Source organism: Teleopsis dalmanni, chromosome 1 (assembly GCF_002237135.1).
Source record: "Teleopsis dalmanni isolate 2A chromosome 1, ASM223713v2, whole genome shotgun sequence".
NCBI classification, from domain to species: Eukaryota; Metazoa; Arthropoda; class Insecta; order Diptera; family Diopsidae; genus Teleopsis; species Teleopsis dalmanni.
The window spans coordinates 88368253-88394210 of NC_051846.1; the positions used below are offsets into that span (position 1 = coordinate 88368253).

Genomic DNA, 25958 nt, shown 5'->3' on the forward strand with positions numbered 1-25958 from the left:
TTGACTTCTTTTCAATGCATTTAAAAAAAGGAAAAACTCTTTTAGTTCTCATATATTTAACTACTAAAATGATTCAATAATTAAGGAACTCTTATAAAAAATTGCTTTTTATTTGTTTTAAACCAGTTTTATTTCACAAACTATAAAAAAATATCACCTCATTTATAAATTTAATAAAAAAAGAAATTATTTCGCCTATACATAATTTAGATACTATATGAAAAAATAAATAAATATATAATACATTAATCAACATCAACAGACTGTTCTTTCTCATCATAAACGCTTTTTGCATAGTTAATCTAAAAAATACAAAATGAACATTTTTTATATAAACATTTCTTTAAGGATTTAACGTTGTTTTTCACAGTTTAACTTACGCATCGTGCGGCTCGCTCTGCTATTTCTTCATTTTGACATCTAACTCTTGGCCTTGTTACCTTTGGTAAATTCGTAGATATTTCAATATAATAACTGGGTGTAACTTTACTGGAAGAAGCTCCCGTGTTTGCTGTTAGAGCATGGCAAGAAAGTACTTCACTTAAATGACATTCAAACATAATAGCGGGATCGTCATCACAACGAGAAAATATGCGAACATAATCAGTCGAAACAAGAAGACGTAGTTTGGCTTCTTTATCATTACACAAATTTGGCTCATAAGACATAAGTTTTTCAGAAAATTTTCTATGATTTATAACGTACAAATATTGTTGCCCTTTACTTTGGCGATACGAAAATTGCGGTAATAATCCCCCAGGTGCACCGGTAACACATCGTGGCAATCGTTTACGATCTGGTAAGTTGCGATGGGACCCTTTACTAGACTCCCTTACAGCACTTGCAGTTTCTGATGCTAAATCTAAAACCCCAATTATTGGTTTTGTAACTGTCCCAACTAGACCTTTACCCAATCCACTTATAAAACCTGGAAAACCCTCAGATTGTGCACCAACGTATGCATGTCTTACAATACTAGTAACACCTCCAAGAATGCCAAATCCAAATCCTTTTAAACCGGCAGCTAAATGACCTGTAGATGAATTCGTTGTAATCTCTAATATTTTTTGTCGAGTTTCGTTATCTTGTTCATCTAAAACAACTTTGCCGAGACTGTCTGATAATGTTTCAGTTAATTTAGCAGTCGAATTAGACAATCCATGGGTTACATTCTTTACTAGACTTTTCACAGATCCTTCAAAAATTAAACCTGAAACACCTTCAGATAAATCATTGGCAAAACCTAAAGGGTTCCCCAAAAAGTCTACACTTCCAAGTATTGATGCCGCATGCCATTTAATCTGATTAATGTAATGCGTTTTAATAGCTTTGAGATATACATCTAACGTTTCAAAATGATGTTTATCGCTAAATTTATCAAACTCAATTAATGCATCTTCAAATTTAATTAGCGTTAGTCTTAAGGCTTTTTTCATTTCAGAAAGTTCTTGTGACAGTTTAGATGCTGTGAATACTGAAAGACGTATCTGAAAAAAATAGTTGTATTATAGATATTGGATACTTCGTAATTTTTATTTACTTGACTGGGTCCAATGCTCAGATTTTCAAAATAAAATCGTTTTGAATCCTTTGAGAAGGCATTTTCTTCAATATGGTAGGCTTCGTCCTCAAGATCATAATCGGTACGTGCCGGTGGTAAATTACCTAACCCAAAAAATATTGCCATTTTAAGTATTAACCTTTCCTCAAGGCACACTATGCAAGGATTAAGATCAAAGGTTAAGTATTCAAATATAACAGCGTTCTTATTGGGGCTTGGTAGTATTTTCCCTCTAAGCTGCAAGCAACTTTCTGCACTTTCTTCCTTTGGTAATTTTAAAGTGTACAGTAGCACAGGACATGAGCTTTCGATTAGTTGATTATCGATTTGTAAATCCGCAACTTTTAAGTCAAACGCTTTAATGAATGGTGTGGAAATGATGTCGACAACAATATTATCAAAAGTTATGTACGCTAACTCTTCACAAGGTTGTCTCATGACAATTGATACTCCTAATCCTTTTAGCAATTCAAATTTGAACTGAAAAGATATTTTCAATTAAATATTTTATTTTAAAAATCCTTAATTTTATCTAAAGATGCAAGCCTAAATGTTTAATAATGAAAATTGGTTATAGTTATAATTTGGTTTGTTATTAATTATTTAATTATACAGACACAAGCTTCACTTATATTGAATTGCTCAAAATCTGTTTCGTATTGTTAGGCCAAAATTGAATATAAGTTTAAATTAAGTTTTAACTAGATTTATGCAAATGATTTGAATGAATATCTTAGTTCATTGAACAGAACGTTCAACGTTAGTGAACATTGAACGGAAAGCATCTTTTACATACAATTTACCACACCAAAGCGTGTAAATCATATCGTAGCAGTTGATTCCGATAAGACACAAAATTCCGATAAAAAGCAAAATAAATTGAACAGAATAAAAAACAGAATTGAAATACGGGTGCCTCATTTTTCTCTATTATAAAATAAACTAAATGTTTTTTGAATTTAAATCATCTGTGCCAATCGCAAAAATATGGTATATCTAAGCTATTGCAATTTTTGCACTTTTTTCGCAAACTCAATATTATATTTCACAATAAATATATGATCTTGATATTTGTGTATAAAAATAGAAAACTTTCAGTATATATGTGTTATGTATTACTTACAGAACATTCTTTCAACATGTAATGTTTGGACTCATCAATTATCTTTTTAGAATTCATTGATGCATGACTCCAAGATGGATCCGCATTCAACATTACATCTTCTTTATTTGATTTTACGTCGTGTATTTGTATTGTTTGAATTGGCCCATCCATTTTACTGACAACTTCTAAATGTCCCGAACCAGGCCTCAGTTTTTGTATTTCTATAGATTGATCAAATGGAATTTTTTGGTCATTTTTAATTCGCGAGTTCGATTCTATTTGACCTAGGACGGCATCCGCACCTGGATAAAGACCGTAAAATCCATTACGAGCCTAAACAAAGTTATATTAAAAATAAATTTCATTTAATTATTTATTATGAAATATCTTACTTGCACACACATGTTTGCATGACACATGAGACGTCCATTTTCAAACCTCCAAGTTTGGGTAGTAACCCTTTGTTTATTTGGTGAACGAATGACCAAGTTAGAATATTCAGTGGGATTTGGTGCTCTTTCTATATCCAATACCATACGAGTAAAATTACATTCTTCAAACTTAAGCTCAGTAGGTGGTGAAGATCCTTCATGCTCAAGATTTCCATTAGAATTCATTAACCACAATTGCGAGCGATCTCCAGCACACTTTTTCATCAAAATAACCTTTCTGTCTTTAACACCTAACACTAATTGTTGTCCCTCTATTCCATTCTCAATATCGCTATCTGATGCAGAAATTTTAAAAGTCTCCTTAAATGCGATATATATAAAGTTTGCATAAGTTATGCTTTGAGATACTTCTATCTTGTTCAAAGAAAATTCAATTGTATTTCCTCCTGGTGCTTCAATTTGCAATGAATGCAGGCCTAGTGGATCATCTAAAGCATAAGCAAGTGAAGAGTGCGGTCGAACAGGTGTTCTCCAATATGGTTTACACCCAAATTGAGAAAAGTGTATAGCGACTTCAGAGTAGTTGTCGATTCTTATAGGTGGTGGTAATTTATTAGCGTTTGTAAAGAGTAAGTAGTAGGTAGCGCCTTTGGAGATTACTTCAAGCCGCAAGAAAAACATTTCCCCAAGATCGTTGCGAATATTTATATAAATACTTTGTGCTTCATTCATTGGTATGCCATTCGACCAATAACAAAATTCAATATTGGGAATACGAATACATAGCAGTGGTTCTTGCTCATAATTTGGCCAATGAAACGGAAAATTGCATCCAGGCAATGCAGATATAATCTTTTCCACGGAGGTTATTTCCTTTGAGAAAAAGTGATAAGATGAAAATTAAAATATTTCTCATTAAGTATTTTATTTTCCTATAAACACAAAACAAATATCCAAATATTCATGCTATGCAACAATATAAGCTATAATCATTAAAATCTTATTACAGATTATATAGTTAATAATGAGATACTTTGACTTAATTAATAATATTAATTCTGAAGAAATAGCACTTCAATTAAGAAGTAAATTTTTTTTGCAATTATTTATTAAAGCACAACAATAAATTTACTATAGTCTACTTATTTTTGTATAGGACTACAAATTCTAAGTATAGACATACCACTTTTATGGTATGTGGAGATTTGAGACGTATATATATATGTAAAATTCAAAGAAAACTGGCATTGTTTATAGTTCAAATTTAAATGGAATTCAAGCATTGTAGTTTGAAATTACAAATTAATACACATATTTACAATTGACATATTAATTGAGAATGTTGACAAGGTGATATTGCTGATTTTACATACATATGATTCTTGTAGATTCTTGTAGAATCATATCAAGGTTAAATCTCTACTTGAGCTCTACTACCAATAAATAATAAATAATACAACACACATTGTACTTACCGTATTTTTAATATCGCACTTTTGTGCAAACTCTAATTTATAACATGTTTTATTATAAAGTTGGAACCGTGGAGATAATGTAATAAAAGTGGTACACGAATATAAACCCCGGCCTCTTCGTACATTTATTCCGATAGCATAACAACCTTTTGACCGCTCAGCTCTCAATTCTCTATAAATAGTCTCTTTATGAATGTTGAAACTCTTGCACCACTAATAAAGATAATAATGTGTATTTAATAAAAAAAAACAGGTTCAGTATATTTACGGTGTTATTATTTCCAAAGCTTTTACCCAACCGGATTTCTAATGATGGTGATCCCTCTTGGTCCGAAAATGAAAACATCAATGGTGAAACAACGCGTGCTTTCTCATGCTCTTCAAATTGACCGGATGCTAAATTATTAGTGCCTTCTTGTTTATAAACCAGAGGTAGTCCAGTTTTGTTTATTATCCAAACAGGAGCACTGATATATATTTCCAAGCCCCTTCCTTGGAACGATTGTATAGAAACTCGCAAATAAAGTTCTCTATTAAGGATATCAATTAATTTGAGTTTAGGTTCAACAACGCCAGTATGACCCATTGGAATTTTGAGTTGACCAGACAATTTATAGTTATCTAGCGTAATACTTAAATTAAAAGAATCAATGGAGTTGACAGTATAGATATCAACAGATTCTGATGGGTTAAGCCTTCCTTCAATGTGTCCTGATATTTTGAAAATCAGATCACAACATAACATATTTTTCAATTTCAGTGGAGGCAATAGAGTAACTGTATGCGCCGGTAGATTAGCTATTTCTCTGTTGGGGTATTTATCTCGCTTGATTTCTACTAACGTATGGAAAACAGATTTATTGTTTCCAAAACAGGAGTGAAGATCTTGAATAGAATCCTTTACACAATCACTCCACGTTACAGCCCGCGTACAAAATCCTATCTCATCACTTTCATTGCTATTTGTTCGAAAATATCCACTAATTTGCTTTTCAGAGTTATCATATAATTGCGAAGAAGATATAGGTTTTAAATAAATGAATGAATCAACATAACGTAAAGGGATACTTAATTGATCGTTTGGGTTTATAACCGCAGTAATATTTTGAATTTCGTTTTTCATATCCATTTTTAACATTAATGGCCTACTTATTTTGTTAACAACTTTTAAAGCTGATTTAACTGTTATAAGTTTTTGCGCGGATCCAATTAATGATATATCAAATACAATGCGCGTTCTTTTTTTATACTGCAAGTCAAGCGTGCAATACCTGAAAAAAATTCCAACTTTGTCTATTGATATTGGGCCAATTAAAGTCCAATTGTTTATTTGTACCATTATCTGATGTAAATTTAATTTGTGCGAGTCCATGTGTCTTAATTTTGTTTGTGGTCCAAAATCAAAAGGAACAGTTTCAAAAGGCTCTACAGAAATCCAATTGCAAACCATATCTTGCTGCGTTACTTCTGTGCGTGTAATTCCACCAGGCTGTGAAAAAATTGTTTTAAAAAGTAATGGTTCCCCAGTTAAATTTTTCAATGCAAAAGGTATAAATGGTGTTCTTCGTCTGTAGTTGATTAGTCCCGATGTATTATTACTCATGTTTAAGGTGGAACCATAATAGTCTTGCATCCAATTTTTGCGAACACTCTCACATAGCTCTATTAAAGTTGAAGTTATATTTAACCTTAAAAGCTGTTTACTATTAATGTATATGTTTGCTGTTTTGCTTTTTACTGCATTAGTACCAGAATACCTCCATGAGGAAAGACATTCCCAAGGCTCAATTATAGGCTCCCACCCACTTAATCGCCGATTATAATAATCGCTTCCGATAACTGTTTCCAAATTTCCTTCCAAATAAACCAGGTTATTGGATTCATTTGGATTCTTGTGGGCAATTTTCTGTTTCACTTTTAATCGCGACATTGAAAACTCTAAAAGTGGCACATCTGCATCCATACAATCGTCTATTATACAAATAGAAATTCTATTCGCGTTTAAATATAAATCATGAATATCAAAAACTGAATTTTCTGAGTGCAGTCTTTGTTGAGAGAGCCATAGAGCTGCATCATTCAGTTCATATTTATTAATTTCCATAGCATATAAACAATCTTTAGGTGAAAAGCCCATAGCAATTAATGGTGCAATTGATTCGAATTCTGTACCAACAGTGGAAGTAGGTTTTCGTAAAAGTAATCCCTGCTTCGGTATTGAATTTATCATTCTTAAAAATAATTTAACGTCGTTGTACGACAGGCGTATACATAATTGATTTTGTATTGACACATGAAAACAATTTTTTCGTAACTCCATATTTAAAGTAAACGGATCTAGAATTGATAGAGCAGTTTCTTCTTCTAAGCCCAGTATACACGAAAATATTTCTAAATGATTAATATCAATCGACATTGGTATAATGTCGTTATTTGGTTTGTAGGAACATACCGTGGTACTTTTTAAAATGATGGCATTAGTATCAATTTTATCTAAATTTTCAGCAAACACAACTTCAGAATCAGTAATATTTAAAACAACTTCCAGAAAATTTTCGTTACTTTGTTCATTAAAACTTTTTGAGGTAGATTTTTTTATAACTTTTTGTTTAATAGGATTTGTTGTTGTATAAATATATGGTTCTTCTTTTAAAAAATTTTTTATACTATCAAGACAATCTAATATAGCCATAATTCTCATATTATTTAATAGTATTGTGTATTTAGAACAATTCGCATTTTTTCTACTATGTATTTCAGCTTGAACTATATCTTTTGAAGAACTCTCCCTTCTTGGCTGTAGAATGTGTTTAAAGACGTTTACATTATCTCTAGAATCCATTATTAGTATTTCCCTTGATATAAGATCAATATCTTGAGAGCCATCAGAAAACGAATCAATCTCTAATGAAGATTTTATAAAATTTATGCATGTTAAAGACTGGTCTGAAGTTTCTGAATTAGACTGTTCATTCAATAATATTGATACGTTTTCAAGTAATAAATTTATTGATAGTGTGTTCCAAGTGTCGTTGATTTTTTGATATTCAGGGACATATTTCATATTTAGTTTTTCAATCGATTCTGAAAAATTATTGGAATAATTATTGTAGACGTCATCAATGGTTTCTCCTAAATTATAATTAAGAAATCCACGTATTAATTTGTATTGCTGTAAGTTTACTACTCCATTTAATTTCGATAATGTCCCCTTAACGCTTATATCCGGACAATTATGACTGAAGTGTGAGTCTGTATTACGTTCAACTTGCAGCTTTAAGAAACAAGTTTCTTCAAATAAGTTGTTTCCTAAACGTTGAATAGTAAAACTGCCAACATTTAGGTATCTATCTGTAATGCACTTTTCCGCTTTCTTTCCACCTTTGATTCTTTCAGCGGCAAATAAATCTATATTCACCAAATCTACATGCATAACATCGAGTATTTCATCGAAGGAAATATCTTCTCTTTTTTTACTTATGACTATTTCGTCACTTGCAAAATGAAAGCTATTCTTTAATGTTACTTTTCCTAAATCAGCAACAATGACTTGAGTGCTATAATAACTCAGCGGCAGTAAGACTATTGGAGACTCTGCAAAAATTTCCAAACTAATTTGTATAGGCCTTGAATTGATATCTTTGTCAATATCAGAACTTTTGATTCTCTTTATAACAGGCTAGAAACAAAAATATGGTCTTAATATCACATTCATTAGCAATTATTTTATTATATAAATTTTGTGATTAGTGTTTACTCATACGTACAGTTTGAAGCTGCAATAATTCTTTAACAAACAGGTGAATTTCCATTAAAAACCGCTTTGTGTGAATGTAACGAACAGAAGACATTTGAATATTCAACTTAGCATCAAAATCCAGACAGCGTTTTCCTTTTCCGTTAATATCGCCATGTAATCTAAATAAAATATTTTTATATAAAATTGTATTCGTTTAGTATAAAAAAAATATTGATAACCTTCGGTAAATAAAAAAGAGTGCCGTGCAGTGCCTCAATTGTAAAAGACAAATATATTTATTATAAAATAGCTGGAGTATAAATACAATATTAACAAGTGCTTAAAACCATACATGTTATCGTAGCGCAATAAAAGTAAAGCACCCAATCTAGAATTTAAACTTGAAATACACAAAAACTCCAATGACAACAATATCTTAATGCCAAACTCAAAGCCGCTTAACATCACCTTTAACACAAATCGCTTTCAACGCCTAATCCTTAAAAAATGGCTAACGCTATAACTGGAAAATTTGGACTCTCATGTCATCAATAACCAAAATAGACTCACTATACAAGCAAAGAAAGATACTGAATGCTCCAAGTGAAAGGAACATTAAAGCACTGTTGTACTTTTGTAGTGATTTACATCTTTTTAACAAAAGTAATATAGAAAAAATTAATGTTTTGTGAGAAAGCAATTGTGATTGTAACCGCATTGTAATTTATATTATAGCAAACCAAAAGTTAATGTACGTAATATACAGGTCACATGCCATAGTCTTAAATTCCAAACCGAGCCCCATTTGTAACGCAAGTGTCTGAATCTAATAATCAAAGGAACCAACTCCAGATAATAAACTTCATGCAAGATTTAATTCAAAAATTTATTAAATTACAAAACCATATGATGCAATCTTTTTTAATAAAAAACAAACTCTGCAAAGATCTGCCACTGAAATGCAAATAAAATATTAATGAAGTATATTAATCAGCAAGAAATATAAACATTGGTAATTACTCCAAAGATAAATCTGTATAGGTGTATTAATAAATAGTAATATCAAACATTATACTTTGGAATAAGCAATATCTATAAGATCACAGTTTACAGATAACGATATCAGTTAGGTACAAAGTTTATTGGTTTACAGGTTTTTAATTACTGAAACTTAATATATTGATTTTTTTAATTTTATTAGTAAAAAGTTTACTGTTACTGGAGATTTCAATATGAAACACACTTATTTGAGCTCGCATTTGAAAAGGAAAGGAAAACCGCTGTTTTCGTTTTAAAGACTCATTGGTATAATTAATTTTCTATATCTATGATTCAAGCAACTTATTGACTATCGGATACACAAAAAACGCTGAATTTAATTGATTTTTCAAAACAAAAAAAAAAAATTTTCCTAAAAGACCTACTAAGGTCTAATAATCAGTTGAGCTGACAGCAAAAAACAAATTTGGTTAAGTATCGTCAATTTTCAGTAACCACTTTTGCAATAGTTTAAGTCTATATTGATATCACCAGCTACACAGACCACAACCACATGAACAGGCATCTAAGACGAATATAATACAGATTCAGATCACCATCATCAAAATCAACATGCCTTACTACTAAAACGAAACTTCGATTTGCACTACAAAAAAAGATAAGGAAAGTAGTGAACCCCCCTTCCACCCGGAAGAAAAATCAATAATTTTTTCAAGAACTGAGATAGTTACTGACTCGAGTTATATTGACCACAATGACAATAAATATCGCATATTACCAAATGGTGCTATGTGATGAAGGAAGCAATAAAGTTAATTGACATTATCGGAAGTGCTAAACTTACTAAATCTTTTCAATATGTACATTAACAAAATAATGAAGGCTTTAATAAAAATTTATTAATATAATAGAATATGTAAATGTATTGTAATTAATTACATTAATCAATCTTAATAAACAACTAATTAAGGGACAAATAAAAACGCCGAACAATATTGAATCAAATATACTAAAACAGGTTAAACAATATTTAAATGAAAGAATTGACCAAGTTCAATTCATAAACTGTACATCGTAATAGAGAGATCGAGAGTTTTCTCGAAATTTAATTATTTTATTTATTAAAAAGTGTATTCATTGCTGTGAATTTAACTATTCTATGTGACCCCCATCTTAGTTAAGGTCATTACTCGCAACATTACTCTAAACTTTTAAATTAAGACACTCTAATAATGATATTCTAATAAATTACAGAAGTTAGTGGGTACATAATTGTAATTATATAGCAAAGAAAATAAATAATTTAAAAAAAATTGAAAAACAAAAAAAAAACACAAATTAAAAATGGTAGGTACTGCACCCATTATTATAGTTATGTATATAAATAAAATCCTTAATACTTTACCTTTTGTATAGGAAATTTAAAGCTTCGTCGCCAGTTGTTGAAAATTTTTCCCGGTATAAGTTTCCAAAATGTGTAAGATCTAAAAGGGATAATGATCCCAATGAGCCTTCTACTTCTTGAACTATATTTTCTCTTGTTACTTTAAAAAAAGCATTAGATATATTAGCCTTTGTTAGTTCCATTTCATTTCGAACAAGAATCAAATTAAGAGATCGGACAGAAACTTTTAATTGACTGAAATCCCTTTCGTCTAAAAATCAAATTAAAAATAATTTTAAAAGTAATTTTACAGTTCAAAATATTTATATAACAATATAAGCAACACTTACGTATAGCGTTATCTGTTTTTGAATGTTGAATGTTTTTATTGTCATTATTTGAAAGCAATCCAAAGAAGTCTAGCACCATAAACCATCTATCCAATGATATCGTCAAATTTAAACAATTGAAATCAATCGAACTATCTGTAGTACGAAGAGAACTAAATTTTGAGTCGTTTAATGTTGTTGTTCGAGATTTGTATATAACTAAATTGTCATCCCTGATAGTTTGTTTATTAGATCTAATTGCACTACTTGAGATCTCCGAATTATTCTGTACCCGAAGCACATTCACATTGCTCACACAATTTAGTTTCGTAGGCATAGAAGAATACAGTTTAGATTGCTGGAGACTTAATCTTGCTAGGTTTGGACATGATGTTGAACAATGACTTTTGCGTAATTTTTGGTTATCCTTAGAATCTGATGATGAATCAACCATATTACGAAATTTTGACTCGATAGCACATTTTAGATCTTCCATTAGTACCGAACGAAGAATGACTTGAATATTTCTTTCGTCTTCTATTTGACTATGAAAAATTTTAAATTCGCGAAAAGTTATATTTATTGCCGAGTTATGATGTTCATTTTTTAAATAAATAACAAAAGTTGGTACCGAAAACTTTGCATATACTTTTGGTTTTGCCTTAAGATGAAAATCACCACCATTTTTATCCTTAATACTGGTATGAATGGGAAACCGTTCATCTGATTTATCTTCCATATTAGTTTCAGTAACAAATTTTGTCGCATTTTCAATTGACTCGTTAAGCTGTTCATATTGATCTCGGGTTAATGATAATTGCAGAAGTTGCGTAATGCTTCCATCTATCTGAGTAAATGAGAACTTAAATTAATGTGATTCTTCAATAATTGTAGTATTTTTGTTAAATAAATTGTTTAAGTCCAAATCAGTTTGTAAAAAAAATTAGTAGAAACAAGATGAAGACACATTTATAAACTGAATTTGAATACTGGCCAAATCGAATGCTATGCTAATACAGTGGAAATTACTAATTAAACCGAATGTGATTAAATAACATATGAAAACGTATCATATTAACCAATCCATATGTTATAAACATATATAATAAAGTTGATCTGATATATGATACAAACCATTTCAAAAAAACAATTCCGTTCATAATAGTTTTAAACTACTTTCTAAAACAATATCATATGTTTCTTCAAAATGGTTTTTAAGATAATCGATATCGAGCTTTTAATTAAGGTAATAATTTTTTATAACGGTTTTTATAAGAATAATGAATCATCGAAATGGAATAAAAAACATTCACCTGATTGCTACAAAATTTAATTAACGTGTTTTTATTCTACTTTCGAAAAATTCAAAGTAATAATCAACGATTGTAGAGGTTACAGAGTAAAGCAGTTTTTATTCTTCAATTATTAAAAATAAAATCGTTTAAAAATTTAAACAATATTCGCGAAGTAAATTTTAAATTCACTCCAAACTTCCAACGGACACAATACTATCAGAAATGGAAAATGTCTGGCAGTTAGAACAAACCTGACACTATAAGGGACAATGGACAAATTTATACTACAAAATAACTAATATTCTTATAAGTTAAAAAAAAACTATCTGTATTAATGTATATTAAAGAAATGTTGGTTTAAAATGAAAATAAATAAAAAAAACGCAAATCCGACATTTTTCCGACTAAAAAAAATTATATGCTCATAATAAATGTTTTTTTTCTTCGAAATTTTGCTCAGTACAAGAAATATGACTCTTACTGATTAAATATATATGTGTTCCTTACCGAAAAGGTAGTTTGAGTGCGCCTTTCAGCCTTTGTTTTAGATTTCCAAAGTTCTTTTGTGAATTTAAATGACATAGCAGTATCATGCAGAATAGCGACAGCATCGTTTTTACAGGAATAATACTCATTTGCTTTTGGTAACGCCGCTAAACGTAGCTCTTTTCTTTGGGAAGTATTTAAAGAAAATAAATTAATATTCCTTATATCTATAAAGTAATTTTCTTTGGTCGTGTAATCGAATCCTTCTACATCTGAAGAAACTAATAACTCGCACTCTTCGTGAGTGTTGTATGCAGTAATCTTTCCCAGATTCGCCACAAAAACATCTGTACTTTGACTTGAACGAGGTAAGATTAATACTGGACTGCTTAATATTATATCCAATCTAAAAATAAATAAATATTTATTTATGCCCTTTTAAAAATTATGTAAAACTAATATGATTCATACATCAATTTATTTTGCACTATGATGGCATATGAATATCTATGCTTGATAATAAATTGATTTTGATTATTACAAATTGATAAATTGATTACTACTTACGATATATGTCCAGCTTTGGTGCTAGGTATATACAATTTTTTATTATCGGTTTGGTTTAATTGGTGAACAAGGCCCATTGCCATATCAGTTGCTTTAGTACGAAGAGATTTTGCAAAATTTCTGAAAAAAAAAATACAAAAATCAAATTTTGGTTGATATTCATTATATCCTTCCCCAACAATACTTACTTAAGAAAATGCTTAAACTGTGAGATACACATATTGATTTCCTGAATAAACCGCGGACAATGTGTATACCATACGGAAGCCATACGTATTTTGGCTGTAGGAATTGAATTATCAAATCGATTAATTGTAAACACTAAAGCATTTTGTTGTTCAAATGGTGAATCACATAAATTTATTCCATACATTTCATTCACAAGTGTGTCCAATAAATTATGCCCGTGTAAGTTTGGTGGATCAGTTAAAGGGTCTTTACCCACTGATAATATTCTTTGATGATTTACTCCTTCAGGAGTGATATCTATTATCTGAATGCCTCCCAGAGAACCTGTGACACGTATATCCTTCCCCAAAACGGCTTGAATTTTCGCTTCACTCATCGTTAAGGTACCTACTTTACGCCCAACGAAAACGTTTTCTTTTTTTAACGTTCGTAAAACTAAAATGTTAAGCCTGTGAAACTCAAAACTAATTTCAGTGCGAATACGGCGAATATGTGTCCCCATTGAACCGTCACTCTCATTTTTATTAGAGCTTTGAAAATTATTCGATTCAGTGCTTTCCTGAAATTTTTTGTATGTGTAAGCAATTCGATTCATAAATCCTAAAAGTTCCACAATTGTTTCCTGATTAGCTGTAATATTCAAAATTTTTTATTTTTTATTTCCTATTAAAATACTCCACCAAGTAATTCACCAATTATATCCAAATTATTAAATGTGATGCTTGCGGTTTGTAACAGTTCTTCTTCATTACTATGTACAATGCTTAAGTCTATTGTGATTAGTGCATTCATTTCTTCAAATTCCACTCCTGCAACGTTTTTTTCTGAAAATAAAATATTTTTGTTTATTGCATATTTTTTTAAAAAATAATAAGAAAAAAGTTTTTAAATTACAAATAATAATAACAAATAATATTTACCTGATTGAAGATTATTAACTGCTTTCGTAATTATGTGAGGACTTGTCGGACGTTGATAACATGTATGATCTGGAGATCCTGGAGAATTTGGAGAACACGGCTCACTTTGTTTTAGACTTCCAGATATACTATCCATACTAAAAACAGAAGACAAAACACACTTCATTATATTGTAACATTTTTTGCTTTTTTAATGATTTATATAGAAATTCAATATAATGCATACGAGGAATAAAATAAGATACTGTTCTGGTATTAAGGATGGTCGCCGGTCTATTAAATATACGACTGTATAAACAGATACAATATAGAGAGATAACTCTACTGATAAGTATATCATTTAGATGTCCATCTATGTAAAAGGTAAAAATAATGTGTTAGACAATAATTTGGTTTTTTCACATGAAGAAAGTATATAAACGACATACAATAACAGACAGATCTTACTCAAAAATCAGCAAACAGCACATACGTAAATAATATAGATTTAGTGATATTACTGATATTTTCATTAATCAAATGAAATATCGTTCGTCCTCTGATTTATCTGACTGCAACAACTGCAAAATTTTATTGATTTTCTGTATATTCAAAAAAATCTATAAGCCGAAGAATATATTCAAAATTGAATCAGGGCAGAAATATTAATGCCTCTAAACTTTTCACATGTTAGCATAAAGGTGCCATCCAAAAGGTACCTGTCCAAAAACTTTATTTAGATCCTCGTTGCTGAACATTGTATTCTCGAAATCACTTTTAACAATGTTATATATTTCGCGTTTTTTTGAAATTTCTGTAAGTTTATTTATTAGTCTCTAGAGGCACAATAATGACCGTTAAAAAAGTAGGATCTTAAAATCCTACATAAAATTGGTTATACTTCAAGAAAGCAGCACAATACAACAAAGTTAATTTGCTGATCTATTTTAATGAATATAAATGACACCTCTATTCGAATCCGCTGCAGAACAATTAATCTTTATGACATTTATTTAATCACCATCTTCATGTGACTTGTAGATTTCTACAAATTATTCTAGAATAATGCCAAAATAGATTAAAAATCTTTTTTTAGACCATACTGATAACCATAAAATAGTAGTACATGGAAAATGTTCTTAAATATAAGCAGTTTGTGTCCGATATTACGTTTAAACTTCCTATTCAATAATGGATATAGCACTCCTATTTAGAATGTTAACATTATCGGCTGTTAACACAACTCGTTCACTTGTAGAAATATATTTTAATTGCGTCTATTTCCTAGTAAAGTATATTGCATGCATCTTTCGGCTATTAACACAACTCGTCCACTTGTAGAAATATATTTCAATTGCATCAATGTATCAAATACAGTAGTGATGCCTAATAGTGCAATCCTGATAGAAAGTCAGTGATTAATATTAGATTACACTATATTATTGGTTCTAAAGATTAAATTAAAATAGTTAGATAGATAAATAGATAAAATAGTTATTATTACATAGCAGCCGTGACTCTTTGTGAATCATAGAGTATATACAATATCAAAATATTAATAAGTATTTTATCAATTCAAACTAAAAAAATCAATTATAATAATGTACGACACTCAATTGTTTTTCTTTTATATTTTATTGGTTTTAGATTAGTAATAGGCTATTAAAGCACCCCGAAATTCTGAATAATTTAAAGAAGAATGCAATATATATACAAATTAATTTTACATACCCTACATGACGATGACTCGCCATTAATAGTTCAAAGTCCGGTCCAAATGACTGAATTGCATCTACAAGTAGTAACCCATGAACAGACATATTCAAATCATAATCATCCTGACTTTTAGTTAGTTCTGCTTTTGCACCAATTATTTGCAACTCTGCTATACTTTTTTCGCAAGACTGGACTTCTAAGATAACTTGACCAATAGTAAATCGCACAATAATTAAATCTGCACTTGAGTTACATTCATCAATTTCAACATCGCCAAAATTTTCACTGGTCGATGAGAAATTTTCTATATTCGTGTTCTTTTCTTTTGCATTAAAGAATTCATTTTTCGTAAGCGGATGCATAATTTTTAAAAATTCACTTATTTTTTGTTCGTTAATATGAGCAACTATAGCTGGAAGGGTCGCAAGCAATGTTATTGCTGGATATTCGGGATCAGATGTATAAATAACTCGCCGTTCAAGCTCTAAAGATATGTTAAATTTATCTAGGAGATGGAAATTTGAAGAATTTTTAAAACTTGCAAATCCACGCTCCCGATTTTTACAAACCAGCACTTGTAAATCTGTCATTGTTATTACATACTTATCATATATTTTATTGTGCAGTGCACTTTCTAAACCGGTATCGTTATTGATTACAACCTTCGTAGAATTTAATGAATCTTGACAAACAGTTGGTGATTCAGATCTACTTATTTCTGAACCTGGAGGGGTAGAACACGGTGTCATGAACAAATCGTCTTCTTCACTATTATTAACGGAATTATTGATTTCACTATTTTTTTTATTTTCATTTTTAAGTAATTGAAATCGTCCAAAATCGACAAGAACAATTGATGTAGACTTCTCAAGAAAATTATCGACAAAAATTATTCGTGGTGCAGAGATGTCAATTTCGAATGTCCATGTCTTACGATGTTTCTGTAAAAAAAAAAACATAACACTTGAAGAAATTATATTTTAATGAAATTTTTTAACTACCTGTTGCCCAATTAGTAACTGTTTCCAGTTATCTAAAAACTTTAACTTTGTTTTATGCCTTTGTATTTGAACGACCTGCTTTGATCTTAACTTATGTAAAGGTTGTAACATAAATGATAGCAGCCATTCAAACGATTGTTTATTATACACAATATCTAAGCTTCGCGATTTGACCACAAGACGAAAATCAGAGGTTATATCTACAGGACTTTTTTCATATTGTAACTGAAACCACGGTTCCACGTCTTCATTATTTAAGTTCTTAATAAAAAATTTTTTAAAGTCAATGTATGGAGACGAGCAATTCGTTGACTGAGTTTCTTTTAATTGTGGTTTTATTAAATCAGGAAATTCAGTCTTTTGAGTTAATATATCCTTTAAGCATACAGAACCCAAAGAAATTCCAATTAAGTAAGAATTAAATACGCTTTTCATTTCTATTAGAGACATCAAATTAGAGAACTGCATCTCAAATTTAGGAACAGCATAACCAGAATCCTCGTTTTCCAGAATTATGAATTTACCGCTAACTAAGTTAAAAGTAAAATGACCAAACAGTGCATCACGTTTCGAAAAAGAATTATTTTCAATAGAATCTTCTAATGCGTTTAATATATCATCCTCAATATTTTTGTAAGTTTCATCTTGTGTTTGAGGCTGATTATTTACCTCAGAATTTCCATACCATCCTAACCAGTTGGGAAACCAATGGTAGAGCATTCCTTTCCCCTGTTTCAAGTTTTGAGTTTTTTCATTTAAACTATAATTAAGCACACTGGTAAAGCAAACATCACGCAAATTTTGTAAGTCCTGTAGATTTCTACTCTTTTCCATCGATAATTTAAACTGTTTATCATCAGCAGTTATATTTTCATTAGGATTTAATAACAATTTTTTGTATAACCTTATATATCGTAAGTTTTCATGAAGTTTCAACCACTTTTTTTCCTCTGAATCGTATTTATATCCGTGACAATTGCAAGCATATTTCCACCATAATGCGGGATTTTCTAAAATTTTGCAGATTGGTCTTTTAAGTCTGTACGATCGTATTTTACTTATTGTATGCAGCCCCAAAATACACTCAGTTATTTCTTTATATTGTACCTTAAAAATATTTCTAAATTAGTAAACGTTACGCTACGGTATTGTAAACATAAATAAATTTTACTATAAATACTTACATCACTAAGAGAAAGTTTTACTTCAAATATTGTAACTTCACAGGAAAGACGAGGTCGTGAACGGGAACGAATTGCCTGTTTACATCTTTCTCGTTTAAACTGCGCTCTTGCTGTCGTTGGGCTTAAAATATAGTGATGCTCTTTAACATCACACACACTATTCATACTTTCTAATAACTCTTTTGAAGATAATTTGTGGCACATATTATTATCGCTCATTTTATCCCAATATATTGAAAAATCTTTTAACTCAATTATTTTGTATGATATATTTTGATTGTTTATCTTAGCACCAGGTACCCAGTTCGAATCGCTACTCTGCACAGTAAGCGAGTTGATTTTAATTCCTCCTGCAATTTTTACATTATTAATTGTTACAATATCTTCATAACGAATATGAACATCAGATATTTTTAGTTCCAGATTTTCTAAGATATTTGTTGCCAACGTAGTTCCATAACTCAGCCAACTTGAGTACGACGTAGAATAATAATTATCGGTCTCATAACCTTTTTTAATTCTCCACTCAGCTTCATTTGCATCCAGTTGGGCTAATTTTATATCGTACTCTGAAAGTTTTTCTTTATCATCATCCCATTCCTCTAAATTTTTTGGACCGAAAACACCGTATATTCGTTCAATAATAATGCACCATGGAGCTGTACGAAATTGACGAACTGGTATTTGCAATCTGATTTTTCCAATATATCCAGAATAAGCTTGAACAGGAATACCAAATGAATACAAAGCATCTTTTCTAATGGGAACATTTTCTAGCTCAACTTCACCTGAAAAAATAGCAAATTAAAGACAAAAAGTTATTAATCCAACGAATAAACACTTGTGATTTTATTATTTAAATGATATTATTTGTAAATATAAATTCAATGACTTCCTCTTAATATTTTTTGCGCAATTTTATTATATTAAAATACTCTAAAGTAATTATGCAGGTTAATATTCACCAGATAATAGCGCAACTGATAATTGTTGAGGGTTAAAATCCTCTAAATATTTTCCAAGGTAAGTATTTAACACCCAAGTAATTAATTCATTTAACATCTTAGTTTTTAAAACTTTATTTAATATCGTCCATCAATTATTATAAAATTTACATTAGAAGCGCTATACATTATGTTTACAAAATACGTATTTTATAGTCTTGATTTGATAATTTTCATATTTATAACATATGATTTTGACAGTATAAATGAAATTCACAATAGTGATAGGCAATACATGCACATATGCTAAATACACATCTGCATAAAGAAACACTCACGTACGGAACGTTTTAGATCATCAGCTATATTTTTATTTTAACCAGAGAGCTTGATAATTTGCAGCGCAGTTGTACGCCTGAATTTTAGTTCAACTATTACACAATTAAAAAATATAACTACTGAATGATATCATCTATAAGTTAAATATAACTCAACGCTATATTTCTAGGTTGCTTATATGTATATTTATTCAAAAACGGGACAGAGACATACATATATAAAACAATTCAGAAAATTTTACAATTACAATTCTTAAGTTGTTTGTTTAAATCCTTTTCAAAGAAAATTATATAAAATAGCGTTGAACCTTAAAATGACTGTTATATGCACAGAGAGAAATGAAGCTTTACTATAGCTAAACATATAAAGTAGATTATGTTTTATTAATAAAGATTTAAAATAATTTTGTATGCTTGATCTAGTTACTTATTAAATTTTATTTTATTTTATTTTGTTATATTGTATTCTTTTTTATAACTTTTAATTAGCTATATTTAATTATATTGCAAGTTTCTTCTATTATAAATAAACTATAATTTATATATAAAAATATTAGTTATATTTTTGTTTGGTGTAACATGCTATTAAAATACATTAATACATATAAATTCAATTTTTACAAACATTTAGAAAAAAATATAGAAAAATATCAACAAGTAGTAGAGCAACCGGAAAATGATTTTATTTATATTCAAAATAATATATAAGGTTTGCATAAACTTTACATTTGAAAAATTTCCGGTGGTAATAAGAAATAAAACATTTATATTAAATAATTAAAATATTCAACATTAAATAGGTATAGGCAATTTTCGTTCATTGCTCTGGACAAAAAATTTTGCAATGAGATACGATTTCCATTATCGTTCTTAACACATAATCTTCATAAGAAATTTTATTTCCACTTGCTTTTCGATACAATTCCTTAATGTTTTTTATCACATCCAATTCAGCTAATCTAGAATAATTTCCCGATTTCCATATGTCCCTTCTGTACACAATATTGTGTACAACAAATAGAGCGCCCTCCTGGAGCTTTTGCTCTGAATGAAACTAGTTTAAATAAATAAATTATGTTAATATTCAAATGAAAATAATTGACATATATTTACCAGATATTTATCAAGATGTGTCATTATCCTTTCATCATTTATAATATATTCAATGTTTCCAGCTTCCGCAGCAATATTTCCAACAATGCATAAGACTTGTTCCTTAATATCAGGTAAATGATTTGAATCCAAAAGCATAATAATAGCATCTAAAACTTCAACAGAATTTGCTTCCATTATAAAATCTATATAGTACGACGAACTCATTAAGTTTCTTATTAGACCCAGAGTTTTTAACACTACTGTAGAATCCGTGTCACTGATAAGCTCTAACAATCTCCTCATTCCAATTGTATTTATGATTTCCATTTTTAGTCTCTCATCAGCTTGATAGGATGCGTTCATTAAACCCCATAATCCATTTACACGAATTTCTGGTTCACTATGTTTAGTAAATTGACAAAATTTTTCTATTATTCCAGAATTCACTAAAGGTTCCTTAGAGGGTGAAAATTCCAATACCAAATTACAAATAGTCGATGAAGTTGCAATGAGATATTCTATTGATGTTTGGTTTGATATTATATCCAATAGAGGTTTCCACACATTATGATCCTGTATTTAAGAGTTACATTATTAATAGTAATTTTTTTTTAATTAAAAGAATATTTATGTGCATAAAACATTGTAGTATACTTCTTCTGTTAATTTAAATAAAATGAAAAACTTTGCATATCAACAAAATAATTAATATATTCTTAATATTTATTGAAGAAACAAATTTACTTACAAAATTAGTTCAAAATTGTATTTTACCGAAATTACCATGTTTCTTTTAAATGTGAAGATACTGTACTTATTTTTATATTTAAATTATTATTTACTCTACTCAAGTCAACTTGAGATGTAGTCAACTTTTAACGTATTTCATATATAATCTGTAAACAATTATGTAATTATCCACATTATGGAATTTTTTTAAAACGAAAAAAATTATGTATGATTGTTAGCATATATTTCAAATTACGATTCTTACAATACAGTTATGTTCATTGAAAATAGTTTAATTAAATATTTGTGAAAAAAATAGTAATAAAACAAACGAGCCAGTTTGTAACAATGGTTATATAACTTCGAAGTTAAAGCGCGTATTACACATCAAGAATTTTTGTCAAGGATTTTTATTATCGCTTGCTATTACACATCAAACTAGTCGACATTATATTGAACATGCTCCAGCAAAAAAAACAACAAATATACTACAAAATAAGATCATACATATGTTTTCGCTCCTTCCCTTCAAGCGCGTATATACACATGAGAATTTTTTGTCAAACTTTTTTGTGACATGCGAAGTTTGTCCAAATTTGATGTGTATTAAGGAAAGTATTAAGGAAATCAAAAAATTTGATTATTCCACAAACTTGCTTGTGTTTTTTCTATAGAATCGAATTTTTGTCGGCATGCAAAAGTTCATTCATTTTTATAGAATGGAAGAGTAAATATCGTTTAATTATCTATCTAGGGAAAATTTTCTTACTTACTAAAACATATTAAGAAGATTTAAAATATTAAAAACCTTGAACTAATAAAAATATGTAAATTACCAAACATAACATAACAGTGAATCATTTATTTTAAATATTACTTGTATTGTCTATCTATTGCAAATTTCTTAATTACTAAAACATATTATTAAAAAGATTTAAAATAAATATAAATAAATATAATATATAAAAATAAATGTATAAAAAAAAAATATATATATATATAAACAAATATATAAAAATAAACATATAAAAATAAAGATATGAAAATAAACGTATAAAAATAAATATATAAAAATAAATGTATAAAAATGAATATATAAAAATGAATATATAAAAATAAATATATAAATTAAATATAAAAAATCATTTTTACTTATAAAATCATGCAAAGCAGTTGCTGTTGAAATTTTAGTGATTGCTTTAATACTGATGATCTGGTCAAAATAATGTCGACTAGTTTGATGTGTAATAGCAAGCGACGACAAAAATTTTTGATGTGTAATACGCGTTTAAGTAAAATAAACTTTTTTGTGTACTACATCAGCTAACGGACTTTAAAAAAATAATATAAGGATGAAATAATATATTAGATATATAGATAACTCATTAAATGAGTTAAGTACTTTAAATTATTGTAAACTTACACTTAGAAAATAATATAAGGATGAGATAATATATTAGATATATAGATAATACACTGAGTTAAGTACTTTAAATTATTGTAAAGTTAAAGTTAGTAATATACCTATATATATATACATATTGCTATTATAAATCTGTTTGTACCTGAAAAGTAGTTCTTAGTTGTTGAACAGAACGCGACAAAGAATGTAGACACTTTACAGCAGCAAGTTTTACCTGTGCAAATTTTTTAACATTTCAATGATTTCTAATATTGTTTTATTCTATATTTGGTACCTCATCATTGTCGTCGTTGACACCATCTATTATAGAATCAATCAAGCCAGTACAATCCATTATTCTCTTTCTAATAGTTTCATCATTAGCTCCCAGTGATGCAAAACATCTTAATGCAGCATTTTTAATAATTGAATCACTAATTTGAAGAAGTTGTGAGAGGGATTTTAAAAGATGATTGCTTATGGCTGCTGTACGTTGAAGTTCTGAATCAACCTATTTAAATTTATGGTTAAACACAATGTTTAAATATGTTTGTTTAAATATGCGTATTTTACTAGATCAAGTACCTCGATAAGATAAGCAAGTATATCCGCCGATTCTCCTCTTATAGATTGATTGAAATTATCAGAACATAACCTTGCCAGGGATGGGAGAGTTTTATGTAATATTCTATTATCTGTTGATAAAAGCGTTCCAGATCTATAAATATATGTTAAACACCTTGCTGCTGTTATTTGTATTTCAGGTGTAAATAATCGAGACATTAATGAATTTAGAATATCCGGCAATGATCGCCCCATAAAACTGAAACATAAAACACAGTTTTTATTTAAATGTATTATATAACTATTTAAATTCATCATTTACAAAAATTTATACTCAATATTTATTTTATTACCTCGTAACACAAACATTGTCTGCAACTTGTCTATTAGAGTAACACATTGAAGATAAGCAACGGAGCGCAGGAATTTGAATATGTTTGTTATTAAAACAAATCATTCTAGCCAAAAGATGTATAGTTCCCGCATGAAGAAGTAAAATTTGATCTTCATACGACTGACAAAGTGCAACTAGAATACTTGTAACACAAATTTGTGTCTTCAAAGAGCTTTCGGGTGCGGCTAAACCTAAAATTTGTTGATAAAGTTTAAAAAGTTTAATAAAAATTCATATGTATACTTAAGAAAACTGAAAGAGTCTTTCCATTTTTAAAAAATTCATCTACATGTGCATAAGGTTGCTCATAGATTGTGCACATTGTACTAAGACATATTTCCACGCACTTTCTATCATTATTCTCGGAAGTAATTTCATTTATTAGTATTGGCATCACATTATATGTATTCACCAATAATTGTACCTGGCCTGGCGTTCCTTTAGCTAAGGACCCTATTATAAAACAGAAGTGTTAGATGTATTGAAACAATTTAGAAAATGTGTAATGAATCAATAATAAAAATCTAAGAAGATTGAGCATTTTGTTCCCAGATTTTCATAACAATAAAGTTGTCATCAAAATAATGCTTTCTGAGGTTACAAATTACCTAGTACAACGAGGGCATTTGTTTTGTCGTATTCATTAGTTTCGTTACATATTTTAAGTATAATTGGTACTATGTCATGGGATATAAGAGCGCCTTTTTGTCTGTTACTGCCAATGACCGAATCTTTAATTATTAATAAACTTTGCCGTCGATCTTTTGCATTGCCATCAACTAAAGCACTCCTTAATTGTATCCAATCGGTTTCCTAAAAAAAATATTACTATTATATATGTATTTCTAAATTATTTTACAAAAACGTACCATAATACTATTAATTCTGTTGGTATTCTTCTTTTTTTCCGGCTATCATTCACAATCAATTCCTAACGATCAGGGATGTTATTTACACAGCTGATTTTAAATAAGAGTGACTACGTATTCATATGATATTTTAGTTAAACAAAAACGTAACTCAAATTTGAGGACAATCAAATCGAAATTTTGACAGAATGGTTTTTTTAACTATTGAAAAATTTTTAAAAATTTACATAAAAAAAATTTTCCGTTTAAGGAGAAGTGGTTGTCAAAATGGTAAAATTAAAATTAATGGACTAAAATGTAAACACGTCATTTTTACCTTAAGAAAGTGTGCGAGTTCGAGTAAATTGATAGTAAATAGAGGGAAATAGTAAATTATGTCGGTATGGCAGCGAATGTTTGTATTTACCAGAATTTCGAGTAGGGTAAATTAGATAAAAATTAGGTAAATTAGGAATTGCGATTATGAAAATTTTATAAGATGTTCAATGAATAAATACATAAATTTAAAAACTTTTAACAGAAAAATAATAAATAAATGCAATAAATAAGTGTAAATAACTGCAGTGCAATCCCTAGGAAATTTCAATTGATTTTACCTCAATTTACTCGAACTTGCAAGCGGCCTAAATCAGAATACCACAAGCAGACGTACTTAGTTATTCATCTAGACAGGCATCTATCTTGGCGCAACCATATTAAAGCCAAAAAAAAAAACAAATGAAGCTGCAAGCCTCTTAGTTGTACTGGCTCATTAATAACAGATCCTCCCTCTGCATAGAGTATAATTACTTGAGTCATATTCAAATTTTTTACATATTAAATTTATATTATTCCAGGTACACATACATGTGTATTGTGTGTTTGTCATCAATAACTCATTTTGTTTTCAAATATATATTTTTATTTAATTTAATTTATATTTAATTATTGCATAATATACAGAAACAAACTAAAAAAAACAATTTTCATTATTATAAAATATATAAAAAATGGTCAATATAAAAATATGTTTAGCAAAAACTTTTTCTAAGAAGACAAAAAGCCTATCTTTATAACACTAGAACTAGAATTTAGAATTTTCACATAGCCTTTGAACCTAACCTTTGAAATGCATATCCGCATAAATATTTAAAACAGAATTTTAAATTTGATTTTTTTTAATTTCCCTTTCTATTGATAATAAGTTCGTTTTTATAAAGGCATCTGTGATATTTTAATAAAAACAGTTTTTTAATTTTTTAATTTTTTTTTGTATGTTGTTCTTTCCCATACACTATACACTAGAACTATTTTTATAATCAT

The 25958-nt window shown here is 29.0% G+C and overlaps 2 protein-coding genes across 2 annotated transcripts; both read right to left on the bottom strand.

Moving 5' to 3' along the window:
- Positions 1-128: 128 nt before the first annotated feature.
- On the bottom strand, positions 129-19805 carry LOC119669900 (vacuolar protein sorting-associated protein 13D). Its single transcript, XM_038079948.1, has 19 exons — positions 19287-19805; positions 18322-19109; positions 17138-18244; positions 16152-17077; positions 14442-14578; positions 14214-14345; positions 13521-14151; positions 13333-13452; positions 12787-13171; positions 11006-11831; positions 10677-10926; positions 8301-8451; positions 4802-8212; positions 4534-4746; positions 3059-3931; positions 2685-2999; positions 1541-2041; positions 381-1487; positions 129-302 (listed from the first exon to the last, which is right to left on the bottom strand). The coding sequence occupies exons 1-19, from the start codon at positions 19381-19383 to the stop codon at positions 246-248; spliced, it is 12027 nt and encodes a 4008-aa protein (XP_037935876.1). The 5' UTR covers positions 19384-19805; the 3' UTR covers positions 129-245.
- Positions 19806-20147: 342 nt separating this feature from the next.
- Positions 20148-24834, bottom strand: LOC119669901 (armadillo repeat-containing protein 8-like). Its single transcript, XM_038079949.1, has 9 exons — positions 24657-24834; positions 24396-24600; positions 24031-24240; positions 23747-23978; positions 23415-23652; positions 23125-23340; positions 22993-23064; positions 20717-21271; positions 20148-20657 (listed from the first exon to the last, which is right to left on the bottom strand). The coding sequence occupies exons 1-9, from the start codon at positions 24657-24659 to the stop codon at positions 20421-20423; spliced, it is 1968 nt and encodes a 655-aa protein (XP_037935877.1). The 5' UTR covers positions 24660-24834; the 3' UTR covers positions 20148-20420.
- Positions 24835-25958: the final 1124 nt, after the last annotated feature.

Excerpts from the sequence above, each read along its gene's own strand:
- LOC119669900 (XM_038079948.1), bottom strand. The coding sequence starts at position 19,383 with ATGTTAAATGAATTAATTACTTGGGTGTTAAATACTTACCTTGGAAAA. Across the intron at positions 17,078-17,137 it reads AGTTACTAATTGGGCAACAG|AAACATCGTAAGACATGGAC; the intron begins GTAGTTAAAAAA and ends TTTTTTTTACAG. Across the intron at positions 3,932-4,533 it reads AGTGCGATATTAAAAATACG|GAAATAACCTCCGTGGAAAA; the intron begins GTAAGTACAATG and ends TTTTTCTCAAAG.
- LOC119669901 (XM_038079949.1), bottom strand. Across the intron at positions 23,653-23,746 it reads GACAATGTTTGTGTTACGAG|TTTTATGGGGCGATCATTGC; the intron begins GTAATAAAATAA and ends TTTATGTTTCAG. Across the intron at positions 21,272-22,992 it reads AACTAAGAACTACTTTTCAG|GATCATAATGTGTGGAAACC; the intron begins GTACAAACAGAT and ends TCTTAAATACAG.